Source organism: Mustela lutreola, chromosome 14, assembly GCF_030435805.1.
Source record: "Mustela lutreola isolate mMusLut2 chromosome 14, mMusLut2.pri, whole genome shotgun sequence".
Taxonomy (NCBI): Eukaryota; Metazoa; Chordata; class Mammalia; order Carnivora; family Mustelidae; genus Mustela; species Mustela lutreola.
In genome coordinates, this window is record NC_081303.1 from 11,747,682 (window position 1) to 11,766,570 (window position 18,889).

Here is an 18,889-nt window from a genome sequence, read left to right on the forward strand (position 1 = left end):
ACCCAGGGACCCCACATATCTGTAATTTTTAAAATAAGTTTATCCAAACACTACTTAGGGAGAGTTAACATTTTCTCTTTCTCCATGGGAAAATGGAGCTTACTTTATTCTAGCGTGTTTTACTAACAAATAATGAGTTAAATTAAATGTGAATTATGAGCTGTCCCCAGGCAACACTGTTTACTGTTAGAATGTCCCCTGGTAGGTAAAATGTACTGGGACCAGGAAAACTGATTGGATTATAAACCTCCACTAGGAAGTTGAGATTTTGGCTTCCATGAGTGAGTCTCACTTCTAGAACGGCCTTGTTCTGCAGGAACTTGGAATCTCCTCACAGGCTCTCAGAAGATACCGGTTTCTATAAAGCAGTGGTTCTTGGAACACTGCATCAGAATCACATTAAGGGCTTTTTCTTTTTTTAAGATTTATTTATTTGAGAGTGTGTGTGAGCACAAGCAGGCAGAGGAGCCAAGGGAGAGGGAAAGCAGGACTCAATCCCAGGAACCTGAGATCATGACCTGAGCCGAAATCAGGAGTCAAACGCTTAACTGACTGAGCCACCCAGGCACCCCCACATCAAGGGCTTTTTGAAACACCAAGTGCGGGGTTCCACTCCTAGAACTTCCGATTCAACAGTCCTATGACAGCACAAGTTCCCAGTGACACTCATGCCAATGATCACATACTGGCATTCTAGACCATGAAATCCACCTGAGTCAAGATGATTTTTACTCATGAGGTCTTACTCACTTGTACCTACGCATTTTTCACAGCGGCTGGAAAATGGCTCCTGGCCTGTTACTACTTCTACTCATGACATGCCTGGGGCCGCCACAATGTGGCTTCTGTCCTAAATCCTTCTATACAGCTAAGTGAACCTCGTGCCAAGTTATGGCCTACTGGGTCCTGGTAGTATGTATTCTAAGCCAAACCTAAGACCACAGTTACTGATCATGAACCATGAGCATTATACTACTGAATCTACTTTTGCAGAAATTATCTAGTAGACTTTTACTATAATAATGTAATACTATAATAGAAAGCTAATAACAAAAGAAACAACAGTGTTATAAATCATCTCACCTGACTTAAACTGGAAGGGTGAGTATCAGTAAGTCTTGGTGACAGAAGGCCAGCCATAAGACATCGATTATAGCCATCAGGTATGAATTCACTGAGAGATGCTCCTGATTTCTTTAAAAACCTCAAAGTCTATAAAGATTGATGAATAAACATTAATACATAATTTCAAATAATCAAATTTAAGAATAAACTTATCATCTACTTTGTACTTAATATTCTGAATAAAGCTAAAAGACACTAAATAGAAATTTTAAGACTCCATTTTTACACTTCTTGCAAGGAAACGGGTTTACAAGTTCTTGAGCTAAACCAATGCATGCTAGTTAAAAGTAATATTACTGATGAAGATACTTTGGGGGGCATTCTGTCTTTGATGGGTAACCCTGTTACATTCTCCAATGCTGACAGCTGACAGACTTCGTGACAGGTCTTAATGAACACACACACACCCCACACACACACCCTGCAGTTTATTCTCCTGATCTAATGTCAGAGAGATCCAATATGAAGTATAAATATGGCATTCAGGCACATCTAGCCGGTTATCAATTTCAAAATCTGTCATTTTGTGTTTTCCTGGAGAAGTCTTTTTCAACATCTAGTCATTGCCTGCTCTGCGCCAGACACTGTGCTAGGTATCTTCTTTGCATTACTTGCCTCATTCATAAGCTTCCTGAGAAGAAAGAGGAGAATGAAGAGTATGGATACAAAGAGATACGGCGAAGGCACTGACCTACTTCCGCTCTTTTCCTTACGGTTCAAGTAGCTAACATCCACACAACCCCAATACATCTTCTGGCACGCTGCCATCAGTAACTGATGCTACTAGTTGCTCATATCACAAACCTAGCAGAAGCTACCATTTAAGCTGAAACAACAGTTTACATAATTAACACTAAATAAAGTTTAAATCCATGATCTGACTTCAGTTCATTAAGATACTCTGTCCACATTGTTAGTTGTTACCTACCTCCTTTTGAAAGCCATTACAAGTTATATGAACAATTCCTGAGTTTAACAAACAAGTGGCATCTAAAAAAAAGATGTAAAAAAATAATAAAATAAAATCTGCTTACGAATTATATCATAGACGGCATTAATACAACAAAATTTATCCTAACAGACTGTTAGGCAAGATATCAAATTACATATAATAAATTTTAAAATAACTTTTCCAAATATTTCCATTCTGACAAGATACCAAACTTAACATAAATAATACTTATCTTTTCTAGCGAATTCATAAGTCATAGTATCTTTATAAAATACCTAAGTATTAAATTTCTGGTGTACATATCAAACTAAATTTCCTAAGTTACCCATATATTAACTAACAGTAACGAGACATGAACAGGTAAGCACATATACCTGCATGCTACACACTACATAGATACCACACATACTATACAAATACATATTACACGTACAAACACCCACACAGATATACTTGTGCATGTTATTTTTCTCGAGGTAATATTAAGGAAACACATACCAAAGTTGTAAATATTTGCGTTAAAAAACTGCTCGGGAGGTGGATATGAAGGGGGAATTCCTCTACTTAAGCTTCTCTCATTAACTAGTATATCCAAGATGTAATGCGGGTAAGTCTTGTTCACAACGGAATCCAGTGACCACAATGCAAAGTACGAGCAGTTATGCAGATATTCTCCTGCTCTAAAAGAAAATGTTACAAAATCATTAACTGACCGAGCTGCTACACACACAAATGTGAAAGAGAGAGAGTGCGAAGTCCTACCTTAACGAGTCCGGCATCTGTGCATGATACCAACGGTTTATGTCAAAAAGCCCCAAATACATAGAAGGCTTTCCTTGTCCATATATATTCACCTGCCAGGTAAAGACTGAAACACTAGTGTCAGGAGACAGAGCTAAAAGAAAAGAATATAATTTTTATAAATTGAATAAATAATCACAAACTAAAACTACCCCAAATAAAATTTCAGCAACATCTTGTCATAAATTAAGTTTTATCACGTCTGATATGTCAAAAAGCATTTCTATGGCGCATTCTGTAAGAAGGGTTTCATTCAGTATATCTTTACTGTCTCTCCATTTCAAGAAGATTTTACAAAAAAAATACTCATCAGGAAAGTTATAGTGCGGCTTGTTTTCACTTAACACTTTGGCAACTTTGAGGTATTGAAGGTAAAAGTAGGAATTTATTTGATTTATTTATTTTGATTCGTTATTTGATGGCATACTCTCCCAACAAGGGAACACAGAGAATATCAATACCAAAAATGGACGCCTTGAGGCACAGGGCTTGATTCTTTAGAGGATTCTAGTTGAGAAGGGCTGATCCAGCTCTATGGGAAAGAGGGGATGACTAGTACCTGGATGATGGTTGCGGGGAATGGAAAGATAGGAACAAGGTAAGAGGCACCAAGGAGAGAAAAAGTAAACATCTGAGACACAACTAATGGGAAACCCAGAAAGAAGAGGGGAGTAGGGAATACAAGAGGGAGAGTCTGAAGAGCTGTGTTTTGGGCATGTTTAGTTGGACGTGAAGACTGGGCCACAAAAACCGACGTGGGACGAGCACAGAGGACACGCCCAGACGAAGGGCCTAACCATGAGGATGAGTCCCAGGAAGCACACACACAAGCACGGCTGTAGGGAGCACGCCCAGAGCCGAACGAACCTCCACCGGCATCACATTTACTTCTCACAGCCACCCTTTGCAAAAGGTCCAACTGCGTTACTCCATTCAGATGGGGAAAGGGAGGCTCAGAAATGTTAAATAATTCATTAAAGGTCACAACTACTGACAGAGCTGAGATTTGAAGCCAAGAGGGATTCCAAAATCTATGCCATTTTGACCATGCAAAGGTTGTTTACCAGGAAGAAGGGATGATACTAAAAGGAAAGAGAGAGATTAAAGACAAGCAAGGTCTGTTTGCCAGAGGTCTCAAAAAATACGCAGAAGGAACCATTATTCACAGACTATTCATACTAGTCAAAACTAGAGACCATTCTTGTCTGTTTAAAAAGCTGGATTAAAAAAAAAAAAAAAAAAAAAAAAAAAAAAAGCTGGATTAAAATACAAGGGGGTCCCTCAAGCTACTGGACGCTTGAGTTCTGCACAGCAAGAATACCGACGGTCTCATACGGACCTAAAAGAAATTCCATAATCAATATTCCAATTTTTTAACTGCCAGGAGTATGAACTCTAAAAAAGCATAAATCTTCCATCAAGGTGGATGTCATAAATCTTACATCAAGGTAACTATCAAAAGCAAGCATTCCACATGACATATAAGAGTGCTTTTAACCAACCTTCATTCATACCTTCCTCTCTGTCGCCATGATATCGATACTTCTCTATACTCTGGCATCCCAACAGTTTGGTATTACTAGTCTGTCCCCTCAAAGGAAACATGCCACCCGTGAGGTCCAGTGTGTATCTTTCTTCACAGTACTCTAACCCCTGAAACAGGAAATGCACACAAATCTCTATCTTCATAGAACTCTAAGCCAGAAGTCATTCAAAACTTAAATGTTCTCTGAATTTAAAGTTTTCACATGATACAAAGAAAACACAAAAAAGTTACAAAGAGAACAAATCACTTGAAAAGGCCTCTGAAATTTTATGTAGTATAAAACACAGATAAACTTAGTCTCTCGAAAATAATGACCAACAAACCTTCTAAAGCAGTTATCAAACGTGGGAACCTTCAGGTACTTGGGGCTGGAGTGTGAACTGGATTGACCATCACTATTCTGCACAAAGACACACGAGGCCAGCAAACCCGCTCCTCTGTTCAGAGTGACATTCTTGCTCTGGAACAACAGCCCCCCCCCTTCTCCCCTCATCAATCTCTTTAAGAATCTAACAAAAGCCGGGGCGCCTGGGTAGCATAGTTGGGTGAGTGTCGGACTCTTGGTTTCGGCTTAGGTCATGGTCTCAGGGTCCTGGGATCAAGCCCCACATTGGGCTCTCCACTCAGCACAGAGTCTGCTTGGGAGTCTCCTTCTTCTCCCTGCCCCTCCCACTTGTGCATACATGCTCGCTCTCCCAAATAAATCAATCAATCTATGGAGGGAAAGAAAAGAACCTAAGAAAAACTATGAAACTTTCTTCCAGAAAAATGCATAATCATAAAAATGTCTCAGATAATTCACAGGCTTTATGGATTCTTTAAAGGCCATCCATACAACCTCAAACACCAGCTTAAGAAAGCCTGTTCTACAGAAAGGAAGTAGGGGCTGACCAGGTGGGTATTAGCAGCACGCCACTTTGTCTTCAAGAATTCAGCTGGAAAAATTTCAGTCACCTAAAAGACTAACGCATTTATCCTTTTTATAAGTGGCAAGACAATTTTTTTAATTTAAAAAATTTGTATTTATTTATTTATTTATTTATTTAATATTTTTATTTTTAAGTGGGGCACGGGTAGCTCAGTCAGTTAAGCATCTGACTCTTGATTTTGGCTCAGATCATAATCTCAGGGTTGTGAGATCAAGCCCCACATTGTGCTCCATGCTGAACGTAGAGCCTGCTTAAGATTTTCTCTCTCCCTCTCCCTCTGCCCTCCGACCTACTTGCACTCTCTTTTTCCAAAAAAACAAAAACAAACAAACAAAAAACAAACAAACAACAAAAGATTTTAAATAATGTCTAACCCAACATGGGGCTCAAACTCACAGCCCTGAGATCAAGGGTTGCATGCTCCACCAAATGAGCCAGTCGGGTGCCCCAAGACTGTTTATAAAGTCACCCCATGGCTTACTGCTTGCCATATTAGAGCAACAAAATGGAGCTCCTTTTCCTGGGTACCAATGAAGTCACGAATGAGTCTTGTCCAATCCCCTCAGTTTAGATGAAAATGGTATATGGGGAAGTTCAGAAGGCTATGCTGACACAACTGCTCATCTTCTGATCCCTAATCTAACACTTCTACTACATTGTGAATACAGTATTAACTGGAATAGAAGGACTTTTCAATATGCTAATATCTTAAAACAAAGACTAAAATAGTCAAACAACAATAAAATGGTCAGAATGAACCCGTATTCCCGGTACCATTTACCTCATACAAGACTTGTCCTGATGCCAAACACTTTCTATCACCAAAGGCCAGCTGAAGTAGATGTAAACTCAACACATCCCCTTCACTGAAAGAAACAGAAACGAGCTGAGAAGAAACACTCAAGATCCTACTGATATATCAAGCAGCTCTTACTGCCCAGTATACAATACTGAGTGCACACGACAAAACTAAGGTCAATGTAAAGGAATTCCAGTGATTTGGCTGTTTTCACAAAATGCAGTCCTTTGAAACAATAACTGATTTTTATTTTTAACAGATTCTAACTTGCTTAAGCCGATGTCATTTGTACACTTTAGGTGGGCCCGTATGCAGCAGAGCCTACAGTGGTTTACCCAACACTGCTTTGCCCCATCTTCAACAGGTGTGCTCTGAGCTTGGCGCAACAAGCCCCCATTCTGGCCAAAAGGATGCACACCAAATTATCCCACGGCAACTACAGAAAACCATCCTGAGGGGACTGCATGTCCTTTGCTCCTTCTTCCTGGTCTCTTCCGCCATCTCGTGAGGCTTCTACCTAAAATGAAGATCTGCCTAGGGCCACAGGATGAGGGTTACACAGTATGAATATATGGCCAAGATCCCTAATCAACTCCTCTCTGCTCAAGGACAGCGTTCATTAGGTATTAAGAGCACAGACTGAATGTGAATTCTTATTCTTTCTGGCAGATCTTTCTTAGTACACATATTCTTCTTGATCTCCAGGATACCACAAGATCTTCATGTTCCTCAGACTACACGACCCGCAGTCCTCTGCTGGCTGTTCTACCCTCTCCTTCTCCACCATCAATTATCTCCATGTGCAGGATTCCCAGATTTCTTCTCTAGCTAGTCTAACTCTGGCCTAGTGGTTCCCTATCTTGGTTGCTTATTGTTAGCATCACCAAAGGAGCATTGAAAAAATACTAATGCTCAGACCCTACCACCAGAAATTGATTTAACTGGCCTGGTCTAGTCAGGCCGAACTCATATACTTACCTTATCCCGGCCCCCATGGCCCTATATAAACTAGTTCCACTCTTCTGACTTCATCTACGACCAGTCTGCATTCTACCCTTTACCGCTCTTCTAGCTTTCCTTGAGATATTTTTCTAAGTCCTTTGAATTCTTTCTCCCAGATATCCCCATTGCTTTGCTACCTACTCGCCCCAACTGACTTCATTCAAATCTCCCCAACTAAACTATCTAAAAGAACAGTTCCCTTTACTACATAGTCTATATCTCCTCTCCCAGCTTTATTTTTCTGTATTTAACATCACTACCTGAAATTATATGAAATGTGCACTAGTGTATTTATGAAATATACTTGCTGAAAGAGAACATCTAGAAGAACAGAAATTTATTGGCATTATGCAGCGCTCCATTCTCCACAACAATCATTAGTACATATAAACACTCAATTAGTGTGTGGAATGAATAAACACATGGTTGTGAAACAAAGAATAACCTCTAAAAGACCAAATATTAAACAGGATAAACCGCAGACAGCAATAAAGGGAAAAGCAGTCAGTTTTTTCATCTACTTTCTTATATTATAAAATTAATGTGCCTTGACTGATGAATCACTGACCTCTACCTCTGAAACAATACATGTTAATTAACTGAATTTAAATAAAAATAAATTTAAAAATTAATGTGGTTTTTATTATAATTGATGAGCACTATGGCAATAATTTAAAATCTATACCTATGTAATTCTGTGGTGGTTTAATCAGTCTACAGTGATTCTTTTTGTTCTTTTTAAAATTTTGTTTAAATAATCACTCTGATGGGGAAAAAGAAGGATGACATCACCTTCTAAGTTAGACTTCTAATCTGAGCTTGTATTGTTTTCATCTACTTATAATACCAATACCATCTATATATACCAATACCAATACCATCTACATATACACACACACATACCCCAACATGTGTATAAGTATTACTTATATATGTGTTATTTACATGTGTATAAATATTATTTATACATGTATACACATATTATTTGTATAGATGTACATATATTTTATTATGTATTGCTCATATACATATGTAAACAAACACAAATAATCTTATATATAATTTCAGGGAGCTCACAGACCATTCTAGGTCTACCCACAGACCACAGGTGAGGAACTCTGCCTTAAATCATGTTACAGTCACATACCGATATATATCACAGCCTTCATCAGATTCTCAAAGAGGCCCACGACAAACTAACTGAAGGGCCCAAATCAAAGACTGGAAGCCCACAAAAATACCAATCTCAAAAGTACATCACATCAATAATAGTGACAAACACAAAGTAAACCATGTAGGAATAAATAACCCAACTTACCAATTAAATTGACCTTGTCCTATTAAAAGAATATTATATACAGTACTACTAAGTGGTTTAAAAGTCATTAGAGAATTGTTCCTATGGGTTACTTACTGGGTATGTTGTGAATAAGAGAAGTAAACCTTGGGCATCACCGTAAGAGAAACAGAGAACAGTATATACTGCCCATATTTTAATCTATGATTTGTTTGTACTTCAAACACAAATACACTTGACTCTAGAGCAACACAAGTTTCAACTGTGTGGGTCCATTTGTATGCAGATTTTTTTTCAATAAATACAAGCGGGAAATTTTTTGGAGATTTGTGACAATTTGAGAAAACCTGCAGATGAACTGCACAGTACAGATATACTGAAAACAATAAGCCAAAAGGCAATACTATAAAATATAGTTATGTAATATATTTAACACATAAAATATGTGCTAATTGCTGATGTTTATTGGTAGGGCTTCAGTCAACAGCAGGCTATCAGTAGCTAAATTTGGGAGGCAGGATGGATGTCTAAAGTTAAACGTGGATTTCTGACAGCACAGGGGGATTGGAGCCCCAGCTCCCACCCTGTTCAAGAATCAGCTGTAGAGAGCTCTGAAAACTACCTCAAAAAAGAAAGAAGAGAAGTGTATACAATTCACAGGAATTTTACAAAAGAAAATCAGGAACACAGAATGTTCAGATAAGCTTCATGGTTATAAGAACAGAGTGGGCATCACTTACGGAGAACACTACAAGAATGAAGAGTGGCATGATAAAAAAAAAAAAGGCAGTCTTATTCGCCAAAATAAGAGGAAAGCACTCTAGAATTTAGTGTGCAAAATTCAGAAAAAAATACAAAACCCACATAAAGAATAAAAAAATCAATAGAACTTATCCTAAGAGACAATTCTAGGAGGAAAAATGAGCAGAATATCACAACTGTCTCGATAAAAGTCCCTTCACATTGCCCACCATCCAGAGCCCTCAGAGGGCACATCCCTCCAGCTGCTGCTGTCCCCCACTACACTCAGATGAAAGGAAATATGGGTTTGACTTAAGAAGGGGTAGCCCAACAGTGGGCTCTGTATCTTAATTTCAGTATGTTTCCAGGAACGACAAATTTCAAAGTGGCAAATAATTTCATTTCCTGACTTACTACAGAGAAAATCAAGGCCAAACCACCAAGTAGGGACATGGAACACAAAATCCAGGGACGCCTGGATGGCTCAGCCAGTTAAGCGTCTGCTTTCGGCTCAGGTCATGATCCCAGGGTCCTGGGATCATGTCCCACATCAAGTTCCTTGCTTGGTGGGGAGCCTGCTTCTCCCTCTACCTGTTGCTCCTCTACATGTGCTCTTTCTCTCTTTCTCTCTCTCTCTCTCACATATACACACAAATAAATAAATAAATAAAATCTTTAAAAAAAAAAAAAAAAAAAAAGACACACACACACCAAAAAAACCAAACTGACCATAACTCAGGTACCTCAAGCCCACAGTAGGAAGGACTTGGGAAGAGAAAGTACCGGGAACTGCACGTTATCACCATCATGGCATTTATACCACAAGCTCAACTGTTTCACTCATCAGCTAAGAAAGAACAAAACACCAAAGAAAAATAACACAAAATCAATACTTACACTACTCTAGTTGAACAAACTTAATGGGTTAGAATTCAGTTGAAAGATTTTTCACTAGCTATAATTGGGACAAAATTAAACGTTATGACAGAAAAATTAACCAAGTTAATGCTAAGAATATACTGAAAAAGGCAAACAGGCGGACCAGGGAACAGAGTGGGGTTAAATAAAAATGAGAGAGACATACACAACAAAGAGAAGAAAGGAAATCTTAGGAGTGCAAGAACACAGAAGGCCATAAAAACTGTCTAAGGTGGTAAGAGGCTGCCCACTCACCTGTACTGGCTTACTCCAAAAGAGCATTTAAGCAAGTCAAACAAGTACCATTTTTCTCACTGATATCCCAGAATTTACTCAACCATGTAGAAACATTTAACTTTCAAAATCCTTTCAACTACCACTTGCTAATTCACTGAATTACGCTGTTTTCGCTTAAAAAAAAAAAAAGTATACTACAAGGCTTTTCCCCCCAAAAATGAAATGTGGCCTCATCTTTGACAAGTATTTTTTTTTTTAAAGATTTTATTTATTTATTTGACAGAGAGAGATCACAGTAGGAGAGAGGAAGGGAAGAGATCACAGAAAGAGGAAGGGAAGCAGGCCCCATGCTGAGCAGAGAGCCCGATGTGGGACTCGATCCCAGGACCCTGAGATCATGACCCGAGCCGAAGGCAGCGGCTTAACCACCTGAGCCACCCAAGCGCCCTTTGACAAGTATTTTTAAAAAACACACGTGTCACACTGACCTATCTTGTGTCGACTGAACAGCCCACAAGTAACAGCAATTACGTGGATCGTTCTCAGGTTCTTGAAAAGTGACGGCATACACGGGAACTCTGCCACCCTCCAGCTGCGTGTAGTATCTACAACAGGCACAAGAAGTAGCACAGTTCATACTTTTAAGTTATATTTTCATGCAGAAAGAATAAGGGGTCTCGTGTGAGAATCGCCTGATCGTAACATACACAGGATGGCAAGACAATGGACACGGCCTTGGGAAGGGCCAAAACTACTAACGTGCCCCCCACACACACACGTGTGCAAACCAGCCCCTCCTGTCAGGTGAGGGTCGGCCACTGTGGACTGCTACCAGCAAGAGACCCCCTACGAAAGACGAACACGGACACAACACTCTCATCTCCGCTCCCTGCACTTAGGTTTCCCCATCACGACACCCCAGTGAGTGAGAATCCAAAGAGTTCCCACAAACCACATAGAAAAAAGCAGTTAGCCAAGAGATGACAGCGCCAGGGGAAAGACTACAGAAACCAGGTTCCCTGGGCATTCACGTAGTAGCAGTTCAAAGACAAGAGCTGGTAAAAGGTTCTCAAGCAAAGAGAGGTAGGGTGGACTCGCCCCATGGAGCTACTAGGGACTGGCACTGCCGCTTCAGCCTGGTACTTAGCCATAAATAAACAAAGTCAGTCAGTCAGTAAATAAATAAATAAACAAACAAATAAATAAATAAATACAACATGCCTTGGGGGAAAAAATGAATATTAAACTGACAACTTACAAGAAAAACAGGCATCTACTGAACTCTTCAAAGAGATCAAAAGTTTATAATGCTGAGCTGCTACCTCCCTCAATTAAGGGTCACTTCTTTAGCCATTTTTTAAAGATTTTTTATTTAAGAAAAAAAAAAAAGAAGAAGAAGAGGGGCACCTGTCTGGCTCAGTTGGAAGAGCATGCAACTTCTGATCTTGGAGTCCTGAGTTAGAACCTCATCTGGAGTGTAGAGATCACTTAGATAAATAAAACTAAAAAAAAAAAAATCTTATTTTTAACCATACCCTTTTCTCTTTATGCTAATTTTAAAATAGTAATAATTGAGGAGGACATTGGGAGTTGGAGAGAAGTGAGTTGGGGAAAATCAGAGAGGGACAAGTCATGAGAGACTGTGGACTCTGAGAAACAAAAATGAGGGTTCTGGAGGGGTGCGGGGTTGGACATTGTGAGAGCCTGGTGATGGGTGTTAAGGAGGGCACATATTGCATAGAGGGAGCGCTGGGTGTGATGCATAAACAATGAATCTTGGAACACTAAAAAAATAAAATTAAATTTAAAAAAAAAAACAAAACAAAGTTATATTCCGAAAGAAACTACCAATAATCAAGTAAGAGAAGAAGCTGTACTTACTCTCTTTTCATGCTTTTCATATTCCAAAGAGCTAGATAGCCATCAGAGAAGCCCACAGCGAGCTGGTTCGTCCTGCTGATGTAGCGAAGGGCTGACACAGGGGTGCCCGATGGGCTCACCAGCTGGAAGCACAGGTGGCGGCCCTCACGCATCACGGTCTCCCTGATGTGCGGCACTTCGGCTGGGATGCCGGTTACAACTTCAAGGTCTAGAAAAACAAGACAAGTAAGATTAACAGATCACAACAACCATAAAAGCAAACATTTTAGCCACTATTCAAGCTGCAACTGAGGACTACTGTGGTCAATTAAAATTAGTGATAACAAAGCACACTGAACTATAAAACAGCCAACCATGCCTAGTTAAATGCTCTAATTTTCAAAATACATTTAACTGTGTGATTTTTAAAAAAAAACCTCATGGTACATCTCAAATATTATCTGAAGTACACTTTTTTTTAAAAAAGATAACACAATTTCCTTAATAATCATAAACAAAGCTGACTGGGTTTTCTTTAAAAAAAAAAAGCTGATGATTTCTTTATTCAAATTTAGAACTAAGAACCTAAATATTCCCCTTGGAGAAATGGCCAGTCCCCGTCTGGGGCAGAAAATACTAAGATGAGCCTAGTACATCGTGTGCCAAAAATCTAGGAAACTATCAACATCTAAAGGGGATTTGTCAGACTACATGAAGGTGTTCTCATAAGTTTAAAAAATTTTTTTCTTTTGAACATCAATAAACAATAATGAATGTAAAAGTACACATGAAGTACACAAAACCTCCTGAGTTCCTGTCCTCACCAACAAAAGATCTTACTGAACCATTTTAGGTAACCGTGTACCAGCTCCTTACCCCGAAAATTACTACTTAAAGAAATAGTAAGCATTTATCCTGCCTCTTCCAAACAAACTGTATCTCAGGGTAAACAGCCCTAGTTAATGAGAAAATTCTTTAGATTAAGAGAATTTCAAAATCATTTTTATATCCGCTACTGAATCAAAAGATTTAGGTAACGATCTCGATGGATGAAACAATTTAAATAGGGTTTTTCAAGCTTGGCTCCACAGACCCTCTGGGTCAGATAAATTTTTGCTGGGGGGAATGGTCCTATGCACTACATAATAGTGAACTGCAGCCCTGGCCGGTCTATTAGATGCCAGAAGCACCATCTCCCTCCAGGAGCAACAAACAAAAACGTCCCCAGGATATTATCCCCTACAGGGCAAACATCAGCCCTGGTTGAGAATAGCTGGTACAAAGGCAGACGGGAAACTTTAACAAGGAAGGTTCGTGGTGTCATTGTTTGGACCCACTGATCACTAAAGGTGAAACAAGACACCACATGCCTCTCAATGTGATACAGCAGGAAATATCCAGCACTTCTGGAAGTGTCCCTGCCAGATGTCACATCTGAACCTAATCAGAGCTAACTTTCATTTGCAAAAAATACAAAATATAAGTGACACCACAGGAAAACACTCCACTAATTCCAAAATGTGGGGCATTCTATCAATAAACTAACTTCTTCAGCAAGTCAGAAGAACTAAAAATAAATAGGAAAGGAGGGGACAGAGGGAGGTCCACTCCACCTTCAAGGAGACAGGGACATAACTCAAGTGTCATGTGTGGACCTTGTTCAGATCGAGATTCAAACAATACCAATGCAGAAAGATGCTCTAGAGCCAATCACAGCCATCTGATTACAGACCCATTTTGGACTACACCAAGGAGTTATTATTAATATAGTTAGGACTGATCATGGCATTACGATTACATGGTAGCACAGCCAATATTTGCTTTAAATTAATGCAGAGGCAAAAGGGTGAAGAGGGATAAGAAAGAAAAAAGATGCACATATGGTAAATTCTGAAAACCAAACTAAAACTTGAAACTGAAAACTAAACTTGAATTTAGATGATGGATATGTGGGAGTTCTAATATATATATTCTGTCTACTTGAAGATCTCTGAAATCTTCAATTAAAAGGAAAAATACTCAGACCCATATAGTGATATAACCACATACAAGGGCAGATTCCCTCAGTGCTGTTATGAAGAGGGGGAAAATCATATATTGTACTTGATCCCTCTCCTAATCCCTCTGCTTCTGATAAAAAGCAAGGATTAAACTCTGCCAAAATAAATATTTCATACAATGGAATACTGTACACTTGTTCAAGAGAGTAAGGTAGACTATCTGTATTGATGTGGGAAGATGTACAATACTACCAAGTTTGGAAAAGTATAAAACAGTATAGTATGATAAATATCGGGAATTTCATTAAATAAAAAAAAGATTTATTAGAAAGAGAGGGAGAGAGCACATTCGTGCACAGGGGAAGGTCAGAGAGCAGAGAAGGAAACTCCCCACTGAGTAAGGAGCCCGATTCAGGACTTGAGCTGATTAGGGACTTGAGCCGAAGGCAGATGCTTAATTGAGTGAGACACCCAGGTGCCCCAAAACTTCATTTTCTGTGTTATGTGTATTACAGTGAAGTGCAAAGAATTGTAATCATAAATTACTATCATAAAAACTTCTGCATTAAACCCCAATTTTTTATTCAACAGCTCTGTAAATCTTATACCTGAGAAATGATTCTGATCTCTGATCACAATCCAAAGAGTTCCATTATAAAATCATCCTGTGATGAATTCAACTATTGATTGTTGACCTCTGATTTTATAAAGGATGTTTTAACTCCACTATTTTGATCTGAAGAGTTTTAATTATGAATACAAGCATTTTTAATTAGCCTTACATCTAGAATGATATTATCTAAAAACTCTGAAACAAAACTTCATCAAGACTACTGAAGTCCTCAAAAAAAAAAAAGACTACTGAAGTCCTCTATCAATTTTCCATAAAGAGAATTTCAAGCATTTTTTTAAAAAAGATTTTATTTATTTATTTGACAGACAGAGATCACAAGTAGGCAGAGAGGCAGGCAGAGAGAGAGGGGGAAGCAGGCTCCCTGCTGAGCAGAGAGCCCAATGCAGGACTCAATCCCAGGACCCTGAGATCATTATCTGAGCCAAAGGCAGAGGCTTAACCCACTTATTTCTGCCAAGTTTTTTTTCAAGTCGCATTTTACAGATTTAAAATTTTGCTCAGAAATCTGACTTGGTTCTTGAGTTTTTGGTAAAAATACAATTTTTACTACTTGCAGTTTTAAACAGTTTTACTATGCACTGACAATTTTTATGAGTTATACTCATTATAAACTGGGATAAAATAATGATCATTTCTTTCTTAGCTGATCTACAGAGGAACAGCTCTGCCCTAATATTACAGTATTGCTTTAACTATCAAGACGGTCTTCAAGATCAAATGGTCCTTTCCTGAAACATTGTAACACATACACTTTCTAAGATTTTTAGGTTAGGGGCGCCTGAGTGGCTCAGTAGGTTAAAGCTTCTGTCTTCACCTCAGGTCATGATCTCAGGGTTCTGGGATCAAGCCCTGCATCTGGCTCTCTGCTCAGATGTTTTTAAAAAAGATGTTTTAAAAACAAACAAACAAACCAATCCGCTGCATCAGAATATTCAGATGCTCAGTTTTGGGTTTTGAACAATTACCTGAGGCTTCTAACTCATTCTGACTGCATGACATGTCATCCAGACACAGGTCAACAAGAAGAATCTGCCCAACATCGGTCACCACTGCGGCCACGCCAAAAAGCCATCGCAGGCTTGGGTGCAAATGCTGAGTGCTGGCACTGGCTCCTCCATGACTAATTATGGGTTCAATTGCTGTCACCTAGAAAAGCAGAATAAAGCATTTGTTTTTGTTATACAAAGTGAGAAAATACAATTAAAAAACTCAACAAACAAATTGGAAGTTAAAGCAGATTTTTAGTTATCGTGGATTTAAACATTTTCTATTAGAGAATTATAAATTTGCATTTGATACCTGTAAATCTGAATAACACTATGAAATCTTCAGATAAAATAGAAATGACACCGTTATTTCAATGTAAAACAAATCATGCAGTTGGAATAATAACGGTGTTTACTCCAAGTTTACTGTATGCCAGGCCTTGCACTAATTGGTTCACTAACATTCATCATAACCCTGGATACTGGATCACATATAATTCTACCTGTTCAAAGATGAAACCATGCTGAAACTTAGAAAGTTTAGCTGGGGTTATTCAAGTCACACAGACATTAAGTGTAAAACTCAAACTTAGATTTTTTCTCTTCAAAGCTCTCAACCAGGGGCGCCTGGGTGGCTCAGTGGTTTGGGCTGCTGCCTTTGGCTCGGGTCATGATCTCAGGGTCCTGGGATCGAGCCCCGCATCGGGCTCCCTGCTCCGCAGGAAGCCTGCTTCCCTCTCTCTCTCTCTGCCTGCCTCTCTGCCTACTTGTGATCTCTGTCTGTCAAATAAATAAATAAAATCTTAAAAAAAAAAAAAAAAAAAAAAAGACAAAGCTCTCAACCAACTACTCCATAATCAGATAGCTTCTTTTCCTGAGGAAGAGTAAAAATAAATCATTCAAGAAAAATTTACTGTTTACTCTTTAAAACAAAAGTCCTGTTTATGCCTTGAAGCCTGAAGAGGTCTAACCTTCTTTAAAAGGGCCATATAATAATGGACTTCACACTAAGCTTTGGCAGTGACTGGATCACTGACATTTAACAAGAACTTTAGTTATTTTTAGTAAGTCATACTGTAGCTACATTATAAAACTATGTTTTTACCTTTCCTCTCATGTGTCAAATCTTAAATGTCTATACCTAATAAACAGTCTATTTTATACTCAGCTTTCCTTCTGTTTCCTATTAGTTCACAATTAGGTATGATATCTGATAATTAAGTACTTAGTGAATTCTACTATGATACTGATGAGTCCTAGAAAGAAAAGAGGAAATTAATTATCAATGGTTTATGCATTAATATAGAAGTTTGTTTCAGGCTGTAATTTATTTTTATTTATTTTTTTTAGGCTGTAATTTATTATCACAGACAAAAGCCTGACTCTGTCTAGAATTCATTGGTACACAAAACATTCTACAGTGTTTCTAATTCTGAAAGCTGTAATTTTATGGACTGTCTTCCTTTTCCAAATTATGGCAATAATGTCTATAAATAATAGAGCACAGTCTCTTCAATTCCCTCAGATAGGGGTTAAGAAATCTATCTCAGTTTGTATTCCCCACACAAATACTCTATGATTAACTGATAATGGTACTTTAATTAATTTTAATGTAAGGCAGTTAAAAGCAAACAACTTTAAAAGGAAATATTCTGCCCTAGCCAAAAGACAACTAGTCAACCAAACTTCTATGGAAGGTTATCTATCACTACTCTTCCAATGCTTCCTTTCTCCTTCCTCTTTCATGGGATCCCGACTATCCACACAACTGAGCAACCAAGAACTTATCTAAAACTCTTTTGTTTTGAGGCACCTGGGGGCTCAGTCAGTAAAGTGTCTGCCTTCAGCTCAAGTCATGGTCCCAGGGTCCTGGGAAGGAGCACCATGTCAAGCTCCCTGCTCAGCGAGGGAGTCTGCTTCTCCCTCTCCCTCTGCCCCTCCCTCCTGTTCATGCACATGTACACACTCCATTTAAAAAATCTTTAAAAAATAAATAAAAACTCTTGTTCCTTCTCAGTTACTCTTAACCAAATGATCAACAGGTCCTATCCATGTCACCTTCTGAATATATTCTGAATCTGCCCCATCCTCTCCCTTTCCAAGGTCATTTGCCTGGTTCAGCTCACCATTATTATCTGCCCGAACTACTCCAATCCAAAGAGCTTCTTACACTAGAGTTCTGCTTTAAACTTAAAATGTCTTCACCAGAGAGTTCAGGCAGACGCCACAAACTACAAACAAGGTCATTTACTATCTCAACGCTCGGCACTTCTAGACCCTGCCTCCGATTTCCCCTCTCCCGCAGCCATTCCAAATAAGCTCAGTTCCCAAATGTTCCATATACTGTGACTTTTTACATGCTGGTCTCATTGCCTGAAACGTCCAACCTCTATGAGTAGAAATTACCTATCTGTTTCCATGTTCCATGTGCTTGAGTTTATCAAAATACTTATTATAGGGGCGCCTGGGTGGCTCAGTGGGTTAAGCCTCTGCCTTCGGCTTGGGTCATGATCTCAGGGTCCTGGAATCCAGCCCTGCATCGGGCTCTCTGCTCAGCAGGAAGCTTGCTTCTCTTCCTCTCTCTCTCTCTCTGCCTGCCTCTCTGCCTACTTGGGATCTCTGTCAAATAAATAAATAAAATCTTTAAAAAATATATATTAAAAAAAAAATACTTATTATATTTATGCTGTAAACTTCTGACTTGTCTTCTCCCAACTAGATTATCAGCTTTTTCAACAGTGTGGACCAAGTTCTACGTCTCTACTCATCTCCAAAATTTAGCACACAGCTTGATCTACACTAAGCACTCAATAAACTGCTAAATTAATTCTACCCTTAACATCTACACTAGCAAGTACATATAAGATAACCAGGCTATAAACCACTTCAGATCGCTATATTTGCCCACTGAGTCTGTTTTCCCAAACTGCAAAAACATAGTATTCTGACATTTATCTCTTAACTTTAAAAAAATGCTCTTCTATGACTACAATATAACATTTATATGAATGCATGTATTTGTTTATATGTTATATATTATTTATGTATGGTTTATATATTAT

The 18,889-nt window shown here is 38.7% G+C and overlaps 1 protein-coding gene across 6 annotated transcripts in view; it reads right to left on the reverse strand.

Annotated features, from left to right (window-relative positions):
- Positions 1-18,889, reverse strand: part of AHCTF1 (AT-hook containing transcription factor 1) — an 82,249-nt gene that overhangs the window by 45,732 nt on the left and 17,628 nt on the right. For 5 of the 6 annotated variants that reach the window (XM_059147007.1, XM_059147005.1, XM_059147009.1 and 2 more), the window contains 9 exons: positions 15,807-15,987; positions 12,229-12,436; positions 10,836-10,952; positions 6,135-6,219; positions 4,381-4,531; positions 2,840-2,972; positions 2,576-2,757; positions 2,054-2,115; positions 1,084-1,212 (listed from right to left, as the gene is read on the reverse strand). In XM_059147007.1, coding sequence (XP_059002990.1) covers positions 1,084-1,212; positions 2,054-2,115; positions 2,576-2,757; positions 2,840-2,972; positions 4,381-4,531; positions 6,135-6,219; positions 10,836-10,952; positions 12,229-12,436; positions 15,807-15,987 — 1,248 coding nt within the window. The remainder of the gene's footprint in view (positions 1-1,083; positions 1,213-2,053; positions 2,116-2,575; positions 2,758-2,839; positions 2,973-4,380; positions 4,532-6,134; positions 6,220-10,835; positions 10,953-12,228; positions 12,437-15,806; positions 15,988-18,889) is intronic. The other variant, XM_059147006.1, reaches the window with a different exon arrangement.